Here is an 18740-nt window from a genome sequence, read left to right as displayed (position 1 = left end):
ATCGACAGCATTGAAACTCAAGCCCGGGCCTCGATCTCTATCATGCAATGCTAATGCAAGCAAAAATCGCTGTCTCTCTCTCCACTGGAAGAGTTTTCACCGGCGAGTCTGCGGCCTGGTTGGAAGGGCTGGAAGCCCGGCGCGAGTGGTGAGATCCCAAACATTGTCAATCCTCTCATTGACATTGGGATGGTTTAGTCCGGGACTTTGGGGCATTAAATGAGTGTTAGGCGACCAACAGCCTTGATGTTTATGGGCAGGATTTTGTGTAGAGCAAACCGGCCAGCGTACGACATTCTTGTGAGCAAAAGTTATGCTACCAACATTTTCTCGCAAATCAACATCAAAAGTTTAGGGGTTCAGGTTTGGGTTTTGGGTTTAACTTAGGGTTTAAGGTTTTCGCTTGGCAGTGATGATCAGTGCACGTGAACGTGGATCATGGATCATAAAAACAACGCTTGTCTCGTAATTTGGATCCAAGATGCAATCAAGAGGGTTTTTGCATTGCTATATAAAAGATCTTTTATATATGCACGGTGTTCATCCAATCTATCCATACCTTGTCCACTTCACAGACAACACTGCGGTTTGAATTACCCCCGCCCGCGGAACTTAACAAGATTTTAGCCATTTGGCCGAAAGCTATGGAATGGTTTTGTAAACCTTGCGAGCGTGCGGGCTGATGATGCTGATGGATGGATTGGTTGTGGTCGGTCACTTGAAATCAAGTTCCATGCATTATACGTTTTGGTTTTGGGCATCTTGATTTTGGTACCCATTCACCTGTAAACTAGGACACAAACTTCTGAGGATTCTGTCCAGGTATCTCGCTATTTAGTGCACGTGTGGTGTGGAAGTTCGTGTTTTTGGCTATACAAAAGCTTGTCATGTTGACTCAAGCTCTTACAAAAGCACTAACATTTCGGATCGACTGAGAGAAACCAAAAGAAAAGTTGCTCTAGTTTTTATGCGCAAGGCTGTGGCCAGCCAGCAGCATACACGCTGTTCCCAATGCATGAGATGATCGCTCTGGTTTGTTTCATCCTAGCTGGTTACAAAGTTAATGATCGCTTGATTCTCGCCTAGAGCGACGCCTCGTCTCCCGGCTCACAACTTAATCAAATGCTTTGCTAGATTTCATGCGCCAAAGCACAGATTAAGTTTGAGAATAAAGAAAAACGTTGGTCCCCAGATCTTATAGACGAGATGGGAGAGTTTCCACGAGCATTGAATTGAAGGAAAGGTGACTCAAGTTAGCTATAAACCTCTTGATCGCTCCTCAGGTATTAGTTGTCCTGCGATCTCACGTGTGGTGTCGAACCCCGTGTCCTAAACAAACACTTTCACCTGGCATGTTTCTCCAGGAGTCCACACAAATCAAATCAGCTGTAAAAAAGGAGCAAGAAACTTTGGTTTGCCTCTCCAGCCACAAACACATCTGAGACTCCACTATATTCAATCGTTTTCGCTGTGCGGTACGAAGCTCGAATTCAATTGCGCAGTGTGTCAGTGATCACCTTCGGGTTTGGGTGTTCCTGTCATAGTACTTGAATCGGGTCCTTCCTCGCTCGATCGTCGCTGCTCACTTATCACTGATCACAAAGGGACATTATAAATGGGAACGTGAACGTGAGTGATCGTGGTCCCGCGAATTTATAGACTCTCAAAGTTCTCAATGGGCCAGCTTCTGTTGGATCCGCACAAAAGTATATAACAACTATGTATACATATATGTTGTACGTTATCCAACATTGGAAACATCTCCAAAAACTCGCTGAATCTTCATGTGCAGGAAGATTGGAGTGAAAATCCAGAACCATTTCTTTAGTCTAATGAAAAACCAAATATTGGCATCCAGCTGCAAAAGAGAGAATGGGACTTTACGAAGTACAGAAACGTGGCAGATTTGTAACAGTGGAGCCAGAAGGAGTCGGCCCTGGACCAGCCGGCAGCGTTGACCAGTGTTAAGCCAGTCAACCATCCGGTTCCACTGCACGTTGACCGGTCGTGCCGTCAAAGTTGTAGTTTCTTGTTCCGAGAGGAATCCAAGCAATCAGTCTGTCTTGTCAAAATATATATTTATAAAAAAGGAGACAAAAAAGAATCTTGGCTTTTCAATTTTCATTTTCATGGTGGTGGTCCTTTGGCTGGGAAAATGTAGTCAAATTGATCGATCTTTGGTTCGTGCTGCTCTGACCAATTCGTGAGCTAGTTTTGCTACTTCTGATGACTTTGCCAAACCAAGAAAATGCCTGCAATATTATCAGGCCTTGGAATTAGTGTAAATATAAATAAATGACAAGAAACTTAGAATCTGAATATTGTTTCGTTGTCCAAAGGTGGCGGGGATTCAATTCTGCGTTGCTGTAAAGTCTAAAGATAGCTCGACTCGTATAAAAGTCAGATCAGTCAATTCTAGTCAACTTAGTCAGTTCACGGCCTTAGTCAGCCCCGGCGTTGACTCACTAGTCCAGTCAGTCCAAGTGAAAGCCAAGCAAGGAACTTCGTGTCGAAATCATCTCCATTTCGTTTTTTTTGCTTTTTTCTTGGGTGTTGTTGTTTTGAGCACATCAGCTAGCTGCTGGCACAGAAAAAGGAAAAGTCGGCTTGGCTCGACTCGGCTGGTTAGCTAGGCTATCTCTTTTTCTGCGAGGAAAAAATAAATTCTTCCTTGCCTGGGTGGAAAGGACTCGCGCCTGCGTTTTTAAGAGACAGTGATCTACGCTGTAGAAACTCGAGAGTAATAGCAACCAAATCAGAAACAAAAAATCCATTTGGATTCGTTTACTTGGAAGTTTATAGCGAAGCTCTGTCAATATAAGCTGGAGAAATAATGAGAGCCCAATCTGTTATTGAGACTTTCCTGTGAATAGATGTAATGCACTTAGCAGAGCTTCCACGAATGAATAAGTCGCAGAGAACCCTGCGCCAGCGAAGAGAAGAGATCAGGACTTCCAAAGTAGAAAAACAATGAGAAAAACGTACCAGTATAGTAGAAATAAATGTTTCATCCAGTCAATGGCTTGCGTCCGAGGGAGATCCAGAGCGTGACTGCGAAGTCGAGTCCCCGGCCACTGGAGATTGATCGGCTCTTATATCCTCGATCATCTTCACAACCTGGCTCATCTTTGGCCGATCGTCCGGCGACTGCGAGACGCAAACCATCCCAACCTGTAGCATGGCCACCATCTCCTCTTCGATGTTCTTGTATTTCATGAGCTCGATGTCGAAGACTTCGGCAGTCCACTCCTCCCGAACCACGGACTGTACCCAGCGTGGAAGATCGATGTTCTCCCCCTGCGTAGTATGTGACTGTGCCGGCGCCTTCCCAGTTAGGAGCTCCAAGAGCAAGACCCCGAAGCTGTAGACGTCCCCCTTGAAAGATATCTTCTTTGACTCTGCGTGCTCGGGAGCTCTGTAGCCTACTAGACGAGAAGCCGCTGCCGTGTTCATGAGCAGCGCTAGGCCGAAGTCTGCAATGCAAGCGTTGCCATCTTTGTCGAGAAGCACGTTCGAAGACTTGATGTTTCCGTGCGGTATTTTTTGAGCGCCTGGCTGACGGTGTATGAAGGCCAGGCCCTTAGCCGCACCCAGAGCGATCTTAACGCGCGTTGTCCAGTCCAGGGGTTTCCTTCCGGGACCTCTGTTACCTGCAAGAGCAGTCGATGAGCTAGGAATTTGTAAACAATGACAAACATACCGTGAAGAAGCGTGTACAGGTTCCCGTTGGGCATGAAGTCGTACACCAGGAGCTTTTCTTCCTTGGCGTAATAGTATGCGATGAGCTTAACCACGTTGGGGTGTCGAAACTTTGCGATCAACTCCATATGTTGCTCAAACTCTTTCCTTCCAGATATTGTAATGTCCTTGAGCCGCTTCACCGCAACTATTGTTCCGTCCTCGAGCACAGCCTTGTATGCCGTTCCAAAGCTTCCTTTTCCCAGCATCTCGGCAGAAGCTCGCAGGAGATCTTCCAGGTCGAAGCCCACGGCTTTGGAGTCGACAAATACCAGCTTGCTTCTCTCCGCTTCCGGCACCTGAGCCGAGTATTGTGACGCTGGAAAATCCGTTTTCTCGTCGATGGTCTTTGGAGAAGGCACCGCCATGTGTTGATAGCGTTTCCAGTAGAAAAACAGGAAAACCAGAGCGATCAAGGCGAGAACCGCCGCATCACCAACGACAATGGCGATGATGGCCCCTGTCCCAAGTCGGCTCCTCGTTCTTCTTCCCTCGTTTGGTCTGGACGTCGGTGTGGCCGGGATTATATTCTCCACTGCCGGAGAAGGTGCCGGTGTCGCGGGTATCACCGTGCATGCCGCCAGAGGGCCACCACATAAGAATGGATTCCCCAGAAACGCAGTGCCTGAGAAGTTCCTGAGCGACGGTGGGATCTCTCCACTCAGCCGATTGTTGGCAACGTTAAACTCCGTGAGGTTGACGAGCCGGAGATCCGGAATAGCCCCCGAGAACTGGTTGTTCTCGAGCCTCAAAGTGAGCAACCGCCGCGAGGAGTTGATCCATGGCGGTATCTGTCCGGAGAAGCCGTTGAAGGAGAGATTGAGCCGCCAAAGATGTACGAGGTTGGACAGGCTGGGTGGAAGCTCGCCGCTAAAGTTGTTGTGGTGAAGATACAAGCTCCACAAGTATCTCCAGTTCGTGAGATCCGGAAGAGTGCCGTTGAGAGAGTTCCCCTTGAGGCTGACAATGCGGAGGTCCTGGAGTGCGGTGAGCGCTTGCATTGATCCGGCCAGCTCCAAGCCTTCGAGGATGAGATAGCGAATCCGTCCTTGCACGCACTTTACACCAGTCCAATTGCCGCTGCAAGGATCTCCGTTCCCCCAGCTCGTTAGCCTGTTCGACACATCTGCCGAAGCCTTGAATGCCATGAGCACGTCTTTATCGTCCGCGTTACCACCACCGGGCATTGCCAGAACTGCCAGGACGATTAGAAGTGCGCAGCGATTTCTTTCCATCTTATTCTTCGTCCTCCTCGTGTTAAGCGCAGCGCATTGGGATCACCACTTTGTGCCAGTTGCCAGTTCTTCTCTCTATGCAATGGCAAAAAAATAACGAAGGTCAAGATCCAGCAGAGGAAGAAAAAACGATGTAAAAACTACCTACAACTGGCTTGCAAGAAATCTCTCGTTCACACGCAAGGCATTGCAATGCTCACACGATTCCACACAAGCCTCCCAAAGATCCAGCCACACAGCAGAGAAAAATCCCGAGCTCCGGGGCAATTTGCGCAGCTCCGGCGCATTGGCCGAGCACAACGCGATGAAATATCCCAAGAGCAGCAAGAATCGACGCTGGGAGACCTAGGCATTGCTGGAAATCGCTCCAGCGCGGCTAGTGGAGCTGGAGCCAGCGCCAGATTGAGCAGAGATCATACCTGGCGGCGCAGCGCTCATCATCGTCTCGGTCCCCGCGGGCGCTCGCGGGCAGGGTGGTCCTCCCCCTCTCACGAGCACTAAACCACACACACGGAATATGCCCAGCGCCGTCAATGGGATATTGCGGCGGAGAATATATCGCGGCATATGCGCCTAACGTCCATGTTAATGAGTGCGTACAAAAAGGGTAACGACGACAAGGTGTTAAAAGCGTTTGGTGGGCTTCTGGAATCGACGGCTGGGATGTAGCGTGAAGCAAGCAAACCATGTGATGTTTAGATTGATAGTGAAACTATAGCATTTAGAAATCTTGTGGTATCCCATGATTGATTACTTTGGTGGGATGGAATGCGCTACACTCCACGCAAGGTATAATTTTGGTCAGGCATGTTGCGATGATCATGGAGAACCAAAGCGATTATCTTTCCATTCTTCATCGGGAATAGTTTTATAAGGCTGTGGCCTTACAGGCGTGAGTTGGAATAGAGCGGAATTCTCTTGTAGCGCCACATGCCGGGAAAGGGCAATTGCCAAAAGTTGACACTAGATTATAAACTTGCATGAGAGTTATCTTTTGCAAAAGTACTCTCGCATTTTCTTTTGGCAAGCTTGAAGGAAGGATCCCTGTTGTCAAACTTTAGAGGACCTTCCAAGAAAGCAAAAAGGTGAAGAGACTTTGTGCCTCTTCATTCCCTGAAAGTGGACCAAAGCAAAGCGAAAAAACGAAGATAAACGACGATACGATTTTGGAACCTGTGTGTCGGAAGTTCCTTTTCAGAGTTTGTTGTTTCATCAGCTCTTTGATTCCCCTCGTCCTGCTCGATCGATCGATCGATCTCACGCAGCAGCCTTTGCAGCGGCAGCAGCCGGTTTGGTGGTCGAAGCTCTCGCCTTTGCTTTCGTCGCCGCCGCTGGTTTCTTCGCAGGCGGCGGGGGGTCCGGCGCTGGCGCTGTGAAAGACGGCACAGCTCCCTCGTTGGCCTTTGGTCTCCGGCCACCTCTCTTCTTGATGGCGGCCGCGGGAGCGGGCGATCCATCGGGAGCTCCATTGCTTGCTGTGGCTTTCGCCACTGGAGCCTTCTTCTTCGTCGGCGTCGCGGCCTTCTTTGCTGCAGCAACAGTCTGTGCTCCATCACCTTGCGCCTTGCTCAAACTCTTCGCTCGAGGCATTGTCACCTCGTCATCGTCCCAACGATCCTCTTCTTCCACGCCGGTGCCAAACTTGTCGTCGTCGTCGCGATCGACGTCGCGATCGTGGTCGCGATCGTCCAGCTCGTTGTCGTAGGAGTCCGTGTCCGACGACGCCGAGGGGAGTTGATAGAGATACTTGTCACTCTCGCTGATCGCTGCATGGACCGACCGCGAAGAGGAGGAGCTCGCGGCGGTGGCGGCGGCACCACTTGGACTGCGCAAGAGCCCGTGCTGGAGATGGATCTCTTCCGGAAGAACCCTCTGGCTGCCGCCGAGGGAACGCCGCGGAAGAGGAGGCGGCGGAGGACCGGCGGCGGGGAGCGGCAAAGGATCATACCACATATCGTGCATCACATTCATCCCCATGGACATGACGGGCACGTTTTGGATGCGCAGCCTCTTCTTGAGCAGCAGCGACATGTCGGCCGCCTCGAGCAGCGTGAGATTGGCGATGTCCTCGACGATCTTGAGCACCTTGGCCGATGGCGCCGGGGCCGCGTCGGCGCCGCCGCCATCATCGTAGGGGCCGCGCCTCGCCGCGCCGTGCAAGGACCTGGAAGGAATACCTCCATTCTCGTAGCAGCGCCGGGCGGGGCAGCGATTCCTCCACGCGCGCCTCATCATCGAGAACCCCAAAAGCCCTAAACCCTAGTTCTTAGGGTTTTGCGTCTATAGGAACTTGGATTTTTTTCATGGAAGCGAGAGGTATCTGGGAGGCCCAAGAACACCTCGCTCCACTGATCTGCTAGAGCTCACCGCGCCTTCCACGATCAAATGGGGCACGACTTGCCTCACCAGATCGATCGCCACTGCGAAATTCACACCGGAGGACGTTCCCGAGCCTGGAATTTGAGAGAATGTTTGTGTGAGAATGAGAAAGAAAACTATGCCTACCTCGCCGGGTGAAGGTTGCGGTGTTGATACCGATGACTCGTCCGAATGAATCGAGCAATGGTCCTCCAGAGTTCCCTGCAAGATCGTCTTTTTAGTTCTAGTTCTTCCAAAGCTAATCACTCGATGTATTATACCCGCATTTATCGATGCATCAGTTTGTATGGCACCGAAGATCGGTTTGCCAGAGGGTGAAGGAATTTGTCTGCACAATCCACTGACTACCTGCGAAGAACAAAGCTACGTGAAGCAAGAAAAGAGAAGGTTTTGCGTACTCCAGTAGTGAGGGTGTGCTCGTATCCGTAAGGATTTCCTATCGCGTAGCAATTTTGGCCGACTCTAAGATCTTTGGAGCTTCCTATCACTGCTGGACGCAACACACTGGATTCTGGAACTTCAATCTGAAACACCCAAGAGAAGAAGACTGTAAACAACCAGTGGAAAAGATTTTCCTGTACCTTGAGAACTGCGAGATCACGAGAAGGATCGAGACCGATGATAGCTGCATTGTAAGAATCGACGTCTCCATTCAAAGCCAGCAATACCACCTGTGATCGATCATACACGACTTTGTAGCCACAAAAGAAGAAAAAAAGAAAGAGACCTTTATCTGTTTCTTGCCGCTCGTATCCTTAGCTATCTTCGAGATAACGTGATAATTTGTCACAATGTGGCCGAATCGATCCCACACAAATCCGGAGCCAATGCCTTGGATCTCACCATCGTCCATGTCCACTGCTGCGACATTGCTCGAGAGGTCCAAATCTTGGATCGCGACGACTGAGCGCGTTGTGCTCTACGCATTGGAATTGCTAGAAACATCCTTGTCAATACAAAAGGAAGATCAAGAAAGAAGATAGGCTACCTCAAACAGCTGCATGGTTCTTATCTCAAACTCTTGGTCCTCATCGCGATTGTCTCTCGCGTTTCTCCCAAATGCGCGTCGTGGGTTCGCCACTTGGAGCATTGCGAGAGAGCCCATCAACAGCGATCGCCTGGCCACGAATCCAGACTTTGTGGGCAGCATCGCCACTTTCGATGGCTGCTGGGCCAAGACAGTCACACTGAGATGCCCCATGTTTTAGGGGTTTTGATCGTGTTGCTCCCGTGTGGCGCGGATGCTCTATCCTTCTCCCCATCCCTGCGCATTCCGCCGCCGGCGACAATTCCAGCATTGTGGCCACTGATTCCATCAAGAGTGTATACTCTCGCCACTTAGCTTGCTTTGGTTGTTTTGAGAAGCTGAGGTCCACAGTACATCTGTCTCGAGAGAATTAAAACCTGATAAGAGTTAAGACAAATCCAACGTAACTCTGAAGAAGCCAGTTGTGTTGGACGACAGAGACGCAAGCTGCAGCGTGAGAAGCCCAAACTCAAGAAGGCTCATATAGGATTTATTTGCGATTTCTTCCTAGGTTCATATTGAAGTATGATTTTAGGGATATTCCTAGATATACTTTGAAATACCCAAGCTGGATATCCTATTCCATTCATTTATGTCCCCTTTTCAATAATCCTCTTTTTTAGAACCATTTTAGAGTTATTAATCTCTTTTCACTTTCATGATTCCAAAAGTTTTATTTTAAAGCTTTATATTCATTTGAATTCTCTACTAGACTGAGAGATTCTATCACTTGCATAATTGCTAGAGACTAAGGTGGTAGATTGTAATAGTGTCTTGTTTTTGCAATCTAACTAGACAAGATTTTTAGACTCTCATGTCAAGTCATATCTAGTCAAGATCAATTTGTCAGAAGTTATCCTTAAATTCTACAAATACATGATATGAAGTAGTTGGAGGTGTTAGTTGATTTAGCTATGTTTTCAGTTTTACAAAGGAGAATAAGGAGCTTCATATTAACTTTGAGGAGGCTATAGAAAAAATTAAAAACTTTGAATTTTGTTTCTTAGTATTTGGTGTAATAAATAAGTTTTCTCTTACAACAATTTTTCTATCAATTATTTTTGCACTATATCTCTATGGCAATCTTTAAGATATTTTTTTACACACTTTGTATTTATTGATTGAGATATTAGACATGTTTCATGTCAATTTTAAGTTGATGTAAGTAAATATTTTATAAAGTGGCAATTTTGAAGAGCAACCATTTTTTTGTTGTCTCTACATGAAATAGAATTTTTTTTCTAGTCACTAAGTCTTGGTCATTCACATCAGTACCACTTAATACATATATTTCTTTTTTCTTAGTGATTTATGCATGCCTTGCAACAATGCCCTTTCAGGTAGGATATAATCTTTTTTATGCACCATTATCACCTCAAGCCATTCTGCATTGAACATTTTTTTCTTTCTTTATTAATTTTTATTTTTCTTTTTATGTTTTAGTCTTCTCATCTTATTTTTATGTTTCTCTTTTTAGGTCATATAGCTATAAGAGTGTTCTTAGACTATAGTTCTCAACCTCATACTACTTTATCTCAACAAACAGTAAGTTTTGAGTTTTCTAGATCATGTTGAAGGTTTTAAATTTTACCTTTTATCACTTTTAATACTATCTTCTTAGCATTCTTTTTCATCATTTATAATCACTATTATTGCTTTTAATCATTTTTTACAATGTTTCCCATAAATATAACTCCATGTTTTTCCATAACATTATAGTTGGCCTCAACATTTTCCATTATCATTTACATGTTACAATTTTGATTAGATCAACACATCAATTTCAACTTAGTGACAAATTAAGACTTTTAGTGGCTAGTTAGGCTTTATGTAAAGAGGTATTTAAGACTTTTTAATAGAGTGGCTTCAATCCCATTCCACCTTTTTCAGTAAGTGGTAATTTTTTGTGTAGATAATCCACCACCTTTTCTTTGATACTACTATAAAGATTATATAGATGGCTGTTTGTGACTCTTCAGTTGGTCATTTATGGCAGAAAATTTACAAAGCATGAAAAAGTCATGTGTAAAATTTACAAATAATAAATTAGACATGTGGTAAAAATCCATTAGTAATTATCTGATGATGCTAGAGCCATTTATTTAATTCATTCTTTAAAAAAGATTTTACCTAGGGGAGCTTGGGATATGTGAAGAAAAGGCCACTTTAGAGCTTTAATTTTATAGAGCAAGTGAAGCTTTGTAGATTATTATATTCTTCCCAAGAACTCTTATCAAACATATTATGATCTTGGGCACAGTCTCTTTGTAAATTTATATCAAGATCTGTCAAAAAGTTCCTACTTCCACTCCTCAATTCATTTGAGTAGAGCCACTTAATTCTTGGTCTTAGGCAGTGAGAAGGAAATATTGATGTTTATTGAAGAGAGATGGTCTCTATTGTATTTGAGGAAACATAAGATCATGATCCTCAAATTATATTTTGAGCTCCCATCATAATGGCCTTGAGATTCAACCATTCCATTCATAAATTTTGTCTAGAGCTTGGGAGGTTGCTTAGAAAAAATCCATCAATTAAGCCAACAAACAGCTCAAGCTAGAAGAAATTAAGAAGGAAATGATATTTGCTTCAAGGATTAACCCCTTGCATGTAAAGACATTTAGATTTAGTAATGGCACAAGTAAGGGGTGCATACTTCTTATAGTGCTGTCTAAAGATCAATTAAAAAAGATAATAATATAGTGCTTTAAAGAATGTTTTACTGATATGCCAAAATATTGGGTTTATGAGATTATAGATGGCCTCATCCAAGCCATGAGAGGGGCCATTGGTATTGGCATGAAGGTGGTTGTCCTACATAAATTTATAAAAGTTTTACACATGTTCTGAATAAAATTTTATGCATTATCTTTTACACTTTTATAAATTGCACATTATATCATTGATTGAGCAATCCTCTCACCTTCCATTCACCCGCTTACATCCTTAAGCAATGCATCATCTCTTCTCTTATTTCATTTAAATTTAAAATTGCTCTATCTAAAAGTAATTATAGTATAAAGTTATATAGGTTGGGATTCATTTTATTTAGATTTTAACCTCACTCTCTCTTTTCTCTTTTATATTTTTCTTTTTTCTTTCTTTCTTTATTTCTATGGGTTTATCAAGCCTAATAAATCTTCTTTCAGTGCTCTTGTTTTTCTTGTCAAAAAAAAAAAAAAGGTTCAATATAGATGTGCATGGATTATTAAGTTTTAAACAAGAAGATAGTGAAGATTGACACCATATTATCCTATATCTTGCATTATAAAAAAATTATTTTTATTATATAGAAATAATGAGTTGACACTTTCTTAGAAAAACACAAGAATGAAAAATCATTAGCCTAAGATTTTAATCTTTATTCTTTATGCATAGTTTTTATGGAGAGTGCAGTGAGTGTGGTGGTTTGGGAAACCCCACCACTTCTTTCTCGGCTTGGGGTGGGGAGAGGTGGAAACCAATGTTGTTCACAGCGCTCAATTCAGTTTTGATATTTAGAAAATGTAAACATGATTAAAATTAGTATAAGTACAGAAAAATAAAACTTAAAATTGATTATAAATGAATGAGAGAAATTTTAAGGATAAAAAATCATAGTTGTTAGATTAAGAAATATCCTAGAATAAACCTAAATAATTTTCAAAAAATAGAATAATTATTTAATAAGGTTTTGAGATAACTAGCTTTTGTTTTCAAACCATGTTTACTAGCCATTTTATAACATGTATCTCCAAAAGTAGAGATGATTATCCAAATTTAAATAACATGGAGATGGATAGTCATTTATAATGGATTTTGATGGAAAATGTTACAAAATGGCTAAAATGTTTAATTTACTAGAAATAGAATAATTATCTAATTTACTTGAGATAAAATTCCCATAAGTCACTAACTTCAATTGTCAAACCATGTTTACTGAATTTTCTAGTCACTTTGTAATATATATCTTCATCAAAGTAAAGATAACTGTCCAACTCTATGTTTTGACCACCACCTATAAGATTTGTACACCCGTCATCCTTCCAAAACATATTGTATTTCAAGGTGGGATTTAAAGGCCAATTTAAATGGGATTCAAATTCAAAAAATAAAGTTGATATCAATTCTATTAAAGGAACAGTTAGCCATGCAAAGCATTAATAGTACAATTCCCCAATGAGATTAATACGTTGAAAAGAACTTTTTGATCATGAAGACCTAACTCAAATTGTAAAGGGAACCAATATGGACACTGAGTGGCTACAAGGATGGTGACAATTTCTAACATGCCTTGGCTATTGCTTTGATTTTTCTATAGTGATGCTATAAAAGCCTTTTTTCTCGCTAGGATGGTGGTTTAGTTGCCACACCAATGGATGTGAGAAACCAAGGAAACCAAGGAAACCAAGGAAACCAAGGCCTGACATGACATTTAAATAATATATGATTTAGATAATTTATATATACATTTCATTTTATAAATGTCAAGTGTTGTCGAAACCCTGAGATTAACATAGACAATACCTAAATTAAATTTATGAAATAACTTAGGGTTGGACGCCAAAATAAAAACTTAATGAAATGGCTCACTAGAAAGAAGATCTCTTTGCAAAACATTACCAATGCAAGAAAGTTTACTCATTGAATCTCCCACAGGAATGTCATAACCTGGCACCTAATGCTCACAGCACATGCCTTCTAATGACATCATTTAGACGACGTTGAAATATTCTGACTCAAAAAGCAAGAACATTCTTAAACAAAGGCGCCCAGCCAGTGGACTGCCACGATCACCATATATGCTCGTTGTCTTGGACCGGGATGATCTCCACTCAGTCTGATACTTGCATTCGAACAGGTACGATTAATAAAAAACGCCGTTTAAAACGCACGTATAATATGGCGTTTAAAACAACGTTTAAACGCCAAGAATATTTTTAAAAACCCTAAAGAATATGCTTTCTTTTACTTAGGATTAGGGTTCATGTAAAATCAGGGTTCGAAAAAAAAAATCAGGGTTCGAAAAAAACTGTAAAATCAAGGTTCGAAAAAAACTGAAAACCATTATACCCGTTCGAAAAAAAGCTAAACGGGTATTAAACGTTCGATACCCGTTCGAATCCGGTTGCGTTCGAATGTTCGGATGCAAGTATTCCAGCTACGAGCAGCGCGAAGCCATGGATAGCGGAGGATTTCACAGGAGGCTGTGCAGCTCATCTGACATGACGATCACTGGCTATGCGCAGATCGGGCGAGTGGAAGAAGCCCGGGCTCGCATGGGATCGTCGTCATCTTAACGATCTGGGAGAGACTTTGATCGGATGAGGACGTGGTGGCCTGGGGAACAATGCTTGCAGCCATCTCCAAGAGTCACTGGAGTTGAGTTTTATCCTTCTTGGTGATGCTTATAGTGTTTGTCTATCCAACTCTTGGTCCTCATCATCGCGATCGTTTTTCACGTTTCTCCCATCGTGGGTTCGCCACTTGGAGCATTGCGAGAGAGCCCACCAACAGCGATCGCCTGCCGAGGTATCCAGATTTTGTGGGCAGCATCGCCAGTTTCGATAGCTACTGGGCCAGTAAAGCCAACAGTGAGATGTCCTATTCATTTTTAGGGGTTTCGATAGAACCAATCCATGCCTGACGAGATCGTAGTGAAGGAGCAGTGCCACGGCAAGGCGAGAGTTCGCGTTGCTCGCGTGTGGCGCGGCGATGGCAAAGATCACGAGTTTGTGGAGTGGACAATTTCGATCATTCTCTCCTCGGATTGCATCCCTGCGTACTCCGCCGGCGACAATTCCAGCATCGTGGCCACTGATTCCATCAAGAACACAGTTAAGCTTTATATATCTTTCTTTGTTTTGGCTGGATCCACTTACCCAACATATCCTGTGAGAAAAGGTGTATGCTCTCGCCAAGCTCTGTCACCAGCCGGTGTCTATAGAAACTTTTGGGATCAAGCTTGCCTCTCACTTCCTCGATACATACAAAGAGGTAGGCACACATCTTTCTTTGAGTGTGGCTTTTCACGTTAAAAAAACGCTGCACAGGTGACTGGAGCTTGCGTCTCTCTCGTCCAAAACAACTGGGAACGCGTCTCAATCGATGGAATCCCACACCAACACGGTTAAAAGTTTTTCTTCTTTCAGAGTTCTTATAGTTTTCCCTCACCAGGTTTCAAGCTTGGATCTCAAAAAAGAACCGCGGAGATCACCATCTCTCGAGACAAATCTAGCGTGGACGTGGTCTCTGGATTCACGGACCTCAGCTTGCTCAAAACAACCAAGGTGTGTGGATCTCATAACCATCGAAGAAAAAGTACCAACTTTCGGTGATCTTCCAGTCCGGCTTTGAGGGGTTTATTCGCGATAAATTCACGCTTCTTCCTGAAGTGAGAGAGCGCTTGCTTGCTTCGACGGTCACCGCAAAATGGAGGTGAAAAGAAACATTTCTACGCATAAAAAAACTTGTTTTTGTTGACAGATATGCGAGAAAGCCATCGTGCTACACTGGAACCTATGACAAAGTCACAAGAACTCTCTTTGAAACATTCTTTGGGCCATCCAAGAGTGGAGTCTACAGCCCCTCCGTGCAGAACACGCTCTATCTTATGGCACAAGAGGTGTTGCGAAGGTTCGAGTATATAATTCATGCTTGTTTCTTTCTGTCACTCTTTAAGCTTTCAGTGTCCCGGAAGTCAGCTCGATCGAATTAAACATGCCAAATCTCCATTTTTTGCCTGTCAACATGCCCACTGTTGGTGTGAAGGTACTTTTTGTCCCCATTTCTCCTCTGAAATTTCTCGCTTCCATCCATCTGCAGTTTGATCACGACGTCTACCTCCCAACGAGTGAACCTCACGGATCTATCCAGGCTTGCCTGGCTCGTAAAACTCTAACATCAAAGCTCTAGATCGGCACGCAAGCGAGAGAGAAAGAAAAAGAAAACTTTGCTTTGAATCCATGACAAGATAAGAACACGACCCCGAAATGTCGTGAAGAATGTCGCAACTTATCTCCTTGGAGAGCCAAATTACTTACAGGCATCACTCTCATCGGGGAAGAGATCATGCGAAGAAAGTTGAGGGAAAGATCACGAATCACACTCACACTTGCGATGCCTGGAGACAGAGCGAGTTACCAGCCAGCAAACCGCGAGGATCCCTACTACTACCACAGCCACCGCGGCAATTATCCCGAGCCACCACGCTATGCTATGGTGGCCGCGGTCGACCGGCTCAATCGTCTCCTCCACTGGAAACTCTGGCGGAGGATAGTAGTAGTAGTAGCCTCCCGCGGGGAGCTCCGGCGGGGGATAGTACGCGAGCGGACACTGTGAGAGGCAATTGCCAATGCCGCAGTAGCTCTCTCCAATCCCGCAGTAGCCATTCTTTCCACAGCAGGAGCTCCCGGGGCAAATTGACGTGGATGGAGGCGCGCAAGGGATCTGAGCGCTGCTTCGCTGCAAAAGGATAAGCAATGCCGGGATGATTGCGATGAGCGATTCCATGGCGGAGAAGAAAGAGAGGCGATGGTGGAAGAGGAGAATGGGGGGAAATTCTCTGCTGGATTGATCACGCGAGAGAGCTCGAGGGAGGTTGTTGGTCACTTCACTAAAAGTTTTAGTTTCTTTTCTTTTCGCGTGTAGGTGTGTGAGGTAATGGATGAACTCCATCGCTTGTCGTGCACAACAAGGATGGTCAAACCTTCCTTTGACTTTCGTTGACCAGAGAAGAAGAATGAATTTAGCTTTTGTTTGACTAAAGGCTAATGTTCTAAGGGTACTGTTAAAACATTTTCTAGGGCTTGGAACTCTGCTACTAGGGTTTGTGCCAGATTTTGGGCGTAATGCCTGGGTCTCTGCTTTGATTCCAGCTCGCGATGGCGCTCCAGGCCGGCGTCTCGACCGTCAAGGTGCTGATTCTCGTTGGTGCCGGTAAGCGCGCGATTCAATCGAGCTCGGCGCCGCCTTCTCACGCGGTGATTCTTGCAGGACTGACGGGAACGTTCCTTGTGAATAATGGCCGCCTCACGGACTTCATCTCAGACCTCTCCAAGGTAGACGATCATTCCAGATAGTTTTGAGGAGATTGATAGAAGTTTTCTCGCGTTTAGGTCATCTCCAAGCATCTAGAGGACGGGGATGTGTCTGCGAAGGTTTCAGACAAAACTACCGAATTGGCTGGACAGGTTAGCGATTGAAATTTTCTTTTTTTCCTCAAGCTCACTTCGTCTCGCTCCCTGCAGCTCATGAGACTAAGGCAGGAACTCATGCAGTTAGCGGCCTCTAAAGATGTCACATTTATAAATGGAAGTTCTGGAAGCGGCAGTGGTATGTGGGATTGATTTTTCTCGGGCCAGTCGTCCTAATTCGAGTTCTTGACAGGAGCAAACATCTCCTCCCTCGCAATGCCCGCGGTTGTTGTTGGCGCTGCGGGATATGGATACTTTCGGTGGCGGGTAAGTTTAAATGCGAGTGTTGCGAATTCTAAGCTTTGGAAGCTGCAGGGATGGCGTCTAACCGACTTTCTCTATGTTACGAAGCGTCATATGGCAAATGCTGTTTCGGAGGTTTCGAAGCAGTTCGATCAAGTCTCGGCAGTGCTTGCGGTAATGTCTTCTGTATGCTTTTTCCTCATCCCGCTATATGTGAAACTCAGGCAACTCGAAGGCACCTGTCGATGCGAATAGAAGATGTATCAAAAGCCTTAGAAGATAGTGCCGAAGTCCAAGGTGTTATAAAGAATCAGGTACTGACACTGATACCTTTCCGTCATTTCGCTTATCTTCGATAGTTTCCAGGTTCTTGACATGAGAAGCGACGTCGTAAAATGCGGTGGCGACGTCCAGGTTGTCCAGCAAATGGTCGAAGGCTTGGTATGTGCTTGATTTTGCCGAGGATATGCGGGAGTGAATGTGTTCTTGTGGGTTTAGGAATCGAAGATTGGCGAAGTTCAATCCAAGCAAGATTTTGCCAACAGAGGAATTCTGTTGCTGTGTCAGTACGTGCAAGACTTGGAGCACGGACGCCCCGGCTTGCTGGAATCCAAGCGCAAGCTAGATCTCTTACAACAGGTACAGCTTTTCGATACTTGTCATTTTCCTCTACAACCTTGTGTGCATTCCAGGCCCCGAAACCTCCGCTGCTAAAGTCCGGAAGCCCATCGTCGTCATCCTTGGCTTCCTCGTCGAAATCTTCGTCCTCGGCCTCGTCTTTGGCGTCGACAAGCAGCGGATTGAAGGTGGTTTCTCGCTGTTTTTCAAGTTCTATAAACTGTTTGGGTTCTCAGGAACTACAGCAAATCTCGGAGAAGCTCCAGGGCGATGCGCCAAGGACATTGAGGCCGACGTTTTCGGTTTCGTTTGGATCGTAAGTTCCGGAACTCTTTCGTTTCATAGTTTCTTCTCTCCATCTCCATCTCTTGCAAGAACAAGCTTTTTCACTGCTCTTACTGTTCTTGCAGATCGTTCGCTTCGAGATGACGCTGCGGAAGGAAGAGTTTGTCTTGTAAATTTGCGAAAATAATTGACAAAAAACCATTTTGTTTTCCACTTGACCGTTCAAATCGGACGGTCCATATTCTCTACCAAGCCGACGGTGGCGATGCGCACGTAAACTTAGGGCTTGGGGAGAGCCTGGAATCTTCTTTGGCTATGGCGATGACGAGCTCGTCAAGCAAGAAGACGACGAAGAAGCAGCTCGCCGGAGACGCGCCATGGCGGTCGCGCCCCGGTGAGCCTCCGCTGCCTCGAATTTCTCCTCCAAGCGCGATCATCGTCAGCAAAAGCAGGAATTTCGACTACGCCCTCAGCATCATGAAGGTAAACCCCGGGATTGGGCCGCATTCGTCTTGTAACTCGAGAATCTCCAGCATCCGGATCCAATTGGCATGGGATTAGCAGAGGAGGCTATGGTGGAGGCGGCAGGCCCGGATTGCATCATCCCTGGCCTCGTCAAGCCTGTTAAAGTTCTTGGAATCCAGGTGTGATGTTTCTAGTAAGATTTCGAGCCATTTCATTCTCCGAGAGCTACAATCACGTTTTTTTTTTTTCTTTTTTTTTTGTTCCAGGTGTGGCCGATCGATGTGAAGCCTCCCACAGTCAATACCAAAGCGTTGCAACCGATTTTCCGCGAGCTCAAATCTCTGAGCAAGGTTTCTCCCATGCTTTTCTTTTTCTTGCTAGAAGCTGACTGAAAATTTGCGCAGTTGCTGGAGAAAGCAGTGGATTTGTCACAAGCACCATTTCAAGCACGGTAGCTGTGTGTAACAGTAAGGAAATCCACTCCAGATATACGATAACAATCACACGATTCTTTTTTTTCTCTCGCGATCCTTCTCGTGTTCCTTCATACTTTGCTAAGTCGGTGTTACACGGGTA

The 18740-nt window shown here is 44.9% G+C and overlaps 5 protein-coding genes across 8 annotated transcripts; 3 read left to right on the top strand and 2 right to left on the bottom strand.

The window, feature by feature from the left end:
- Nucleotides 1–2755: 2755 nt before the first annotated feature.
- Nucleotides 2756–5504, bottom strand: LOC9645040 (probable leucine-rich repeat receptor-like protein kinase At1g68400). 3 transcript variants are annotated; one of them, XM_002984133.2, is made up of 4 exons: nt 5393–5504; nt 3701–5048; nt 2986–3650; nt 2756–2923 (listed from the first exon to the last, which is right to left on the bottom strand). In XM_002984133.2, exons 2-3 carry the CDS (start codon nt 4971–4973, stop codon nt 3016–3018), a joined length of 1908 nt encoding a protein of 635 aa, XP_002984179.2. In that variant the 5' UTR covers nt 4974–5048; nt 5393–5504; the 3' UTR covers nt 2756–2923; nt 2986–3015. The 3 variants fall into 3 exon arrangements, with proteins under 3 accessions (XP_002984179.2, XP_024545115.1, XP_024545116.1); XM_024689347.1 differs by lacking the exon at nt 5393–5504 and adding an exon at nt 5118–5386; XM_024689348.1 differs by lacking the exon at nt 5393–5504 and adding an exon at nt 5122–5386.
- Nucleotides 5505–7221: 1717 nt separating this feature from the next.
- Nucleotides 7222–8738, bottom strand: LOC9643931 (protease Do-like 5, chloroplastic). Of its 2 annotated transcripts, XM_002984132.2 has the most exons (7): nt 8341–8736; nt 8080–8271; nt 7934–8023; nt 7751–7876; nt 7613–7700; nt 7479–7553; nt 7222–7426 (listed from the first exon to the last, which is right to left on the bottom strand). In XM_002984132.2, exons 1-7 carry the CDS (start codon nt 8551–8553, stop codon nt 7275–7277), a joined length of 936 nt encoding a protein of 311 aa, XP_002984178.2. In that variant the 5' UTR covers nt 8554–8736; the 3' UTR covers nt 7222–7274. The 2 variants fall into 2 exon arrangements, with proteins under 2 accessions (XP_002984178.2, XP_024545117.1); XM_024689349.1 differs by having other exon boundaries at nt 7751–8023; nt 8341–8738.
- Nucleotides 8739–13432: 4694 nt separating this feature from the next.
- LOC9643930 (uricase-2 isozyme 2) lies at nt 13433–15340 on the top strand. Its single transcript, XM_002984245.2, has 8 exons — nt 13433–14195; nt 14263–14355; nt 14412–14487; nt 14536–14648; nt 14705–14796; nt 14845–14994; nt 15048–15129; nt 15184–15340. Exons 1-8 carry the CDS (start codon nt 13998–14000, stop codon nt 15271–15273), a joined length of 894 nt encoding a protein of 297 aa, XP_002984291.1. The 5' UTR covers nt 13433–13997; the 3' UTR covers nt 15274–15340.
- An 812-nt stretch (nt 15341–16152) lies between these two features.
- On the top strand, nt 16153–17910 carry LOC112351405. Its single transcript, XM_024689289.1, has 12 exons — nt 16153–16296; nt 16354–16418; nt 16476–16550; nt 16608–16692; nt 16747–16820; nt 16869–16970; nt 17021–17110; nt 17163–17237; nt 17295–17435; nt 17489–17602; nt 17651–17730; nt 17825–17910. The coding sequence occupies exons 1-12, from the start codon at nt 16242–16244 to the stop codon at nt 17841–17843; spliced, it is 975 nt and encodes a 324-aa protein (XP_024545057.1). The 5' UTR covers nt 16153–16241; the 3' UTR covers nt 17844–17910.
- A 54-nt stretch (nt 17911–17964) lies between these two features.
- LOC112351406 lies at nt 17965–18684 on the top strand. Its single transcript, XM_024689290.1, has 4 exons — nt 17965–18182; nt 18233–18343; nt 18431–18514; nt 18569–18684. The coding sequence occupies exons 1-4, from the start codon at nt 18015–18017 to the stop codon at nt 18617–18619; spliced, it is 414 nt and encodes a 137-aa protein (XP_024545058.1). The 5' UTR covers nt 17965–18014; the 3' UTR covers nt 18620–18684.
- Nucleotides 18685–18740: the final 56 nt, after the last annotated feature.

Source organism: Selaginella moellendorffii, unplaced genomic scaffold, assembly GCF_000143415.4.
Source record: "Selaginella moellendorffii unplaced genomic scaffold, v1.0 SELMOscaffold_61, whole genome shotgun sequence".
Lineage (NCBI taxonomy): Eukaryota > Viridiplantae > Streptophyta > Lycopodiopsida > Selaginellales > Selaginellaceae > Selaginella > Selaginella moellendorffii.
This window is presented reverse-complemented; position numbering and strand designations above follow the sequence as displayed.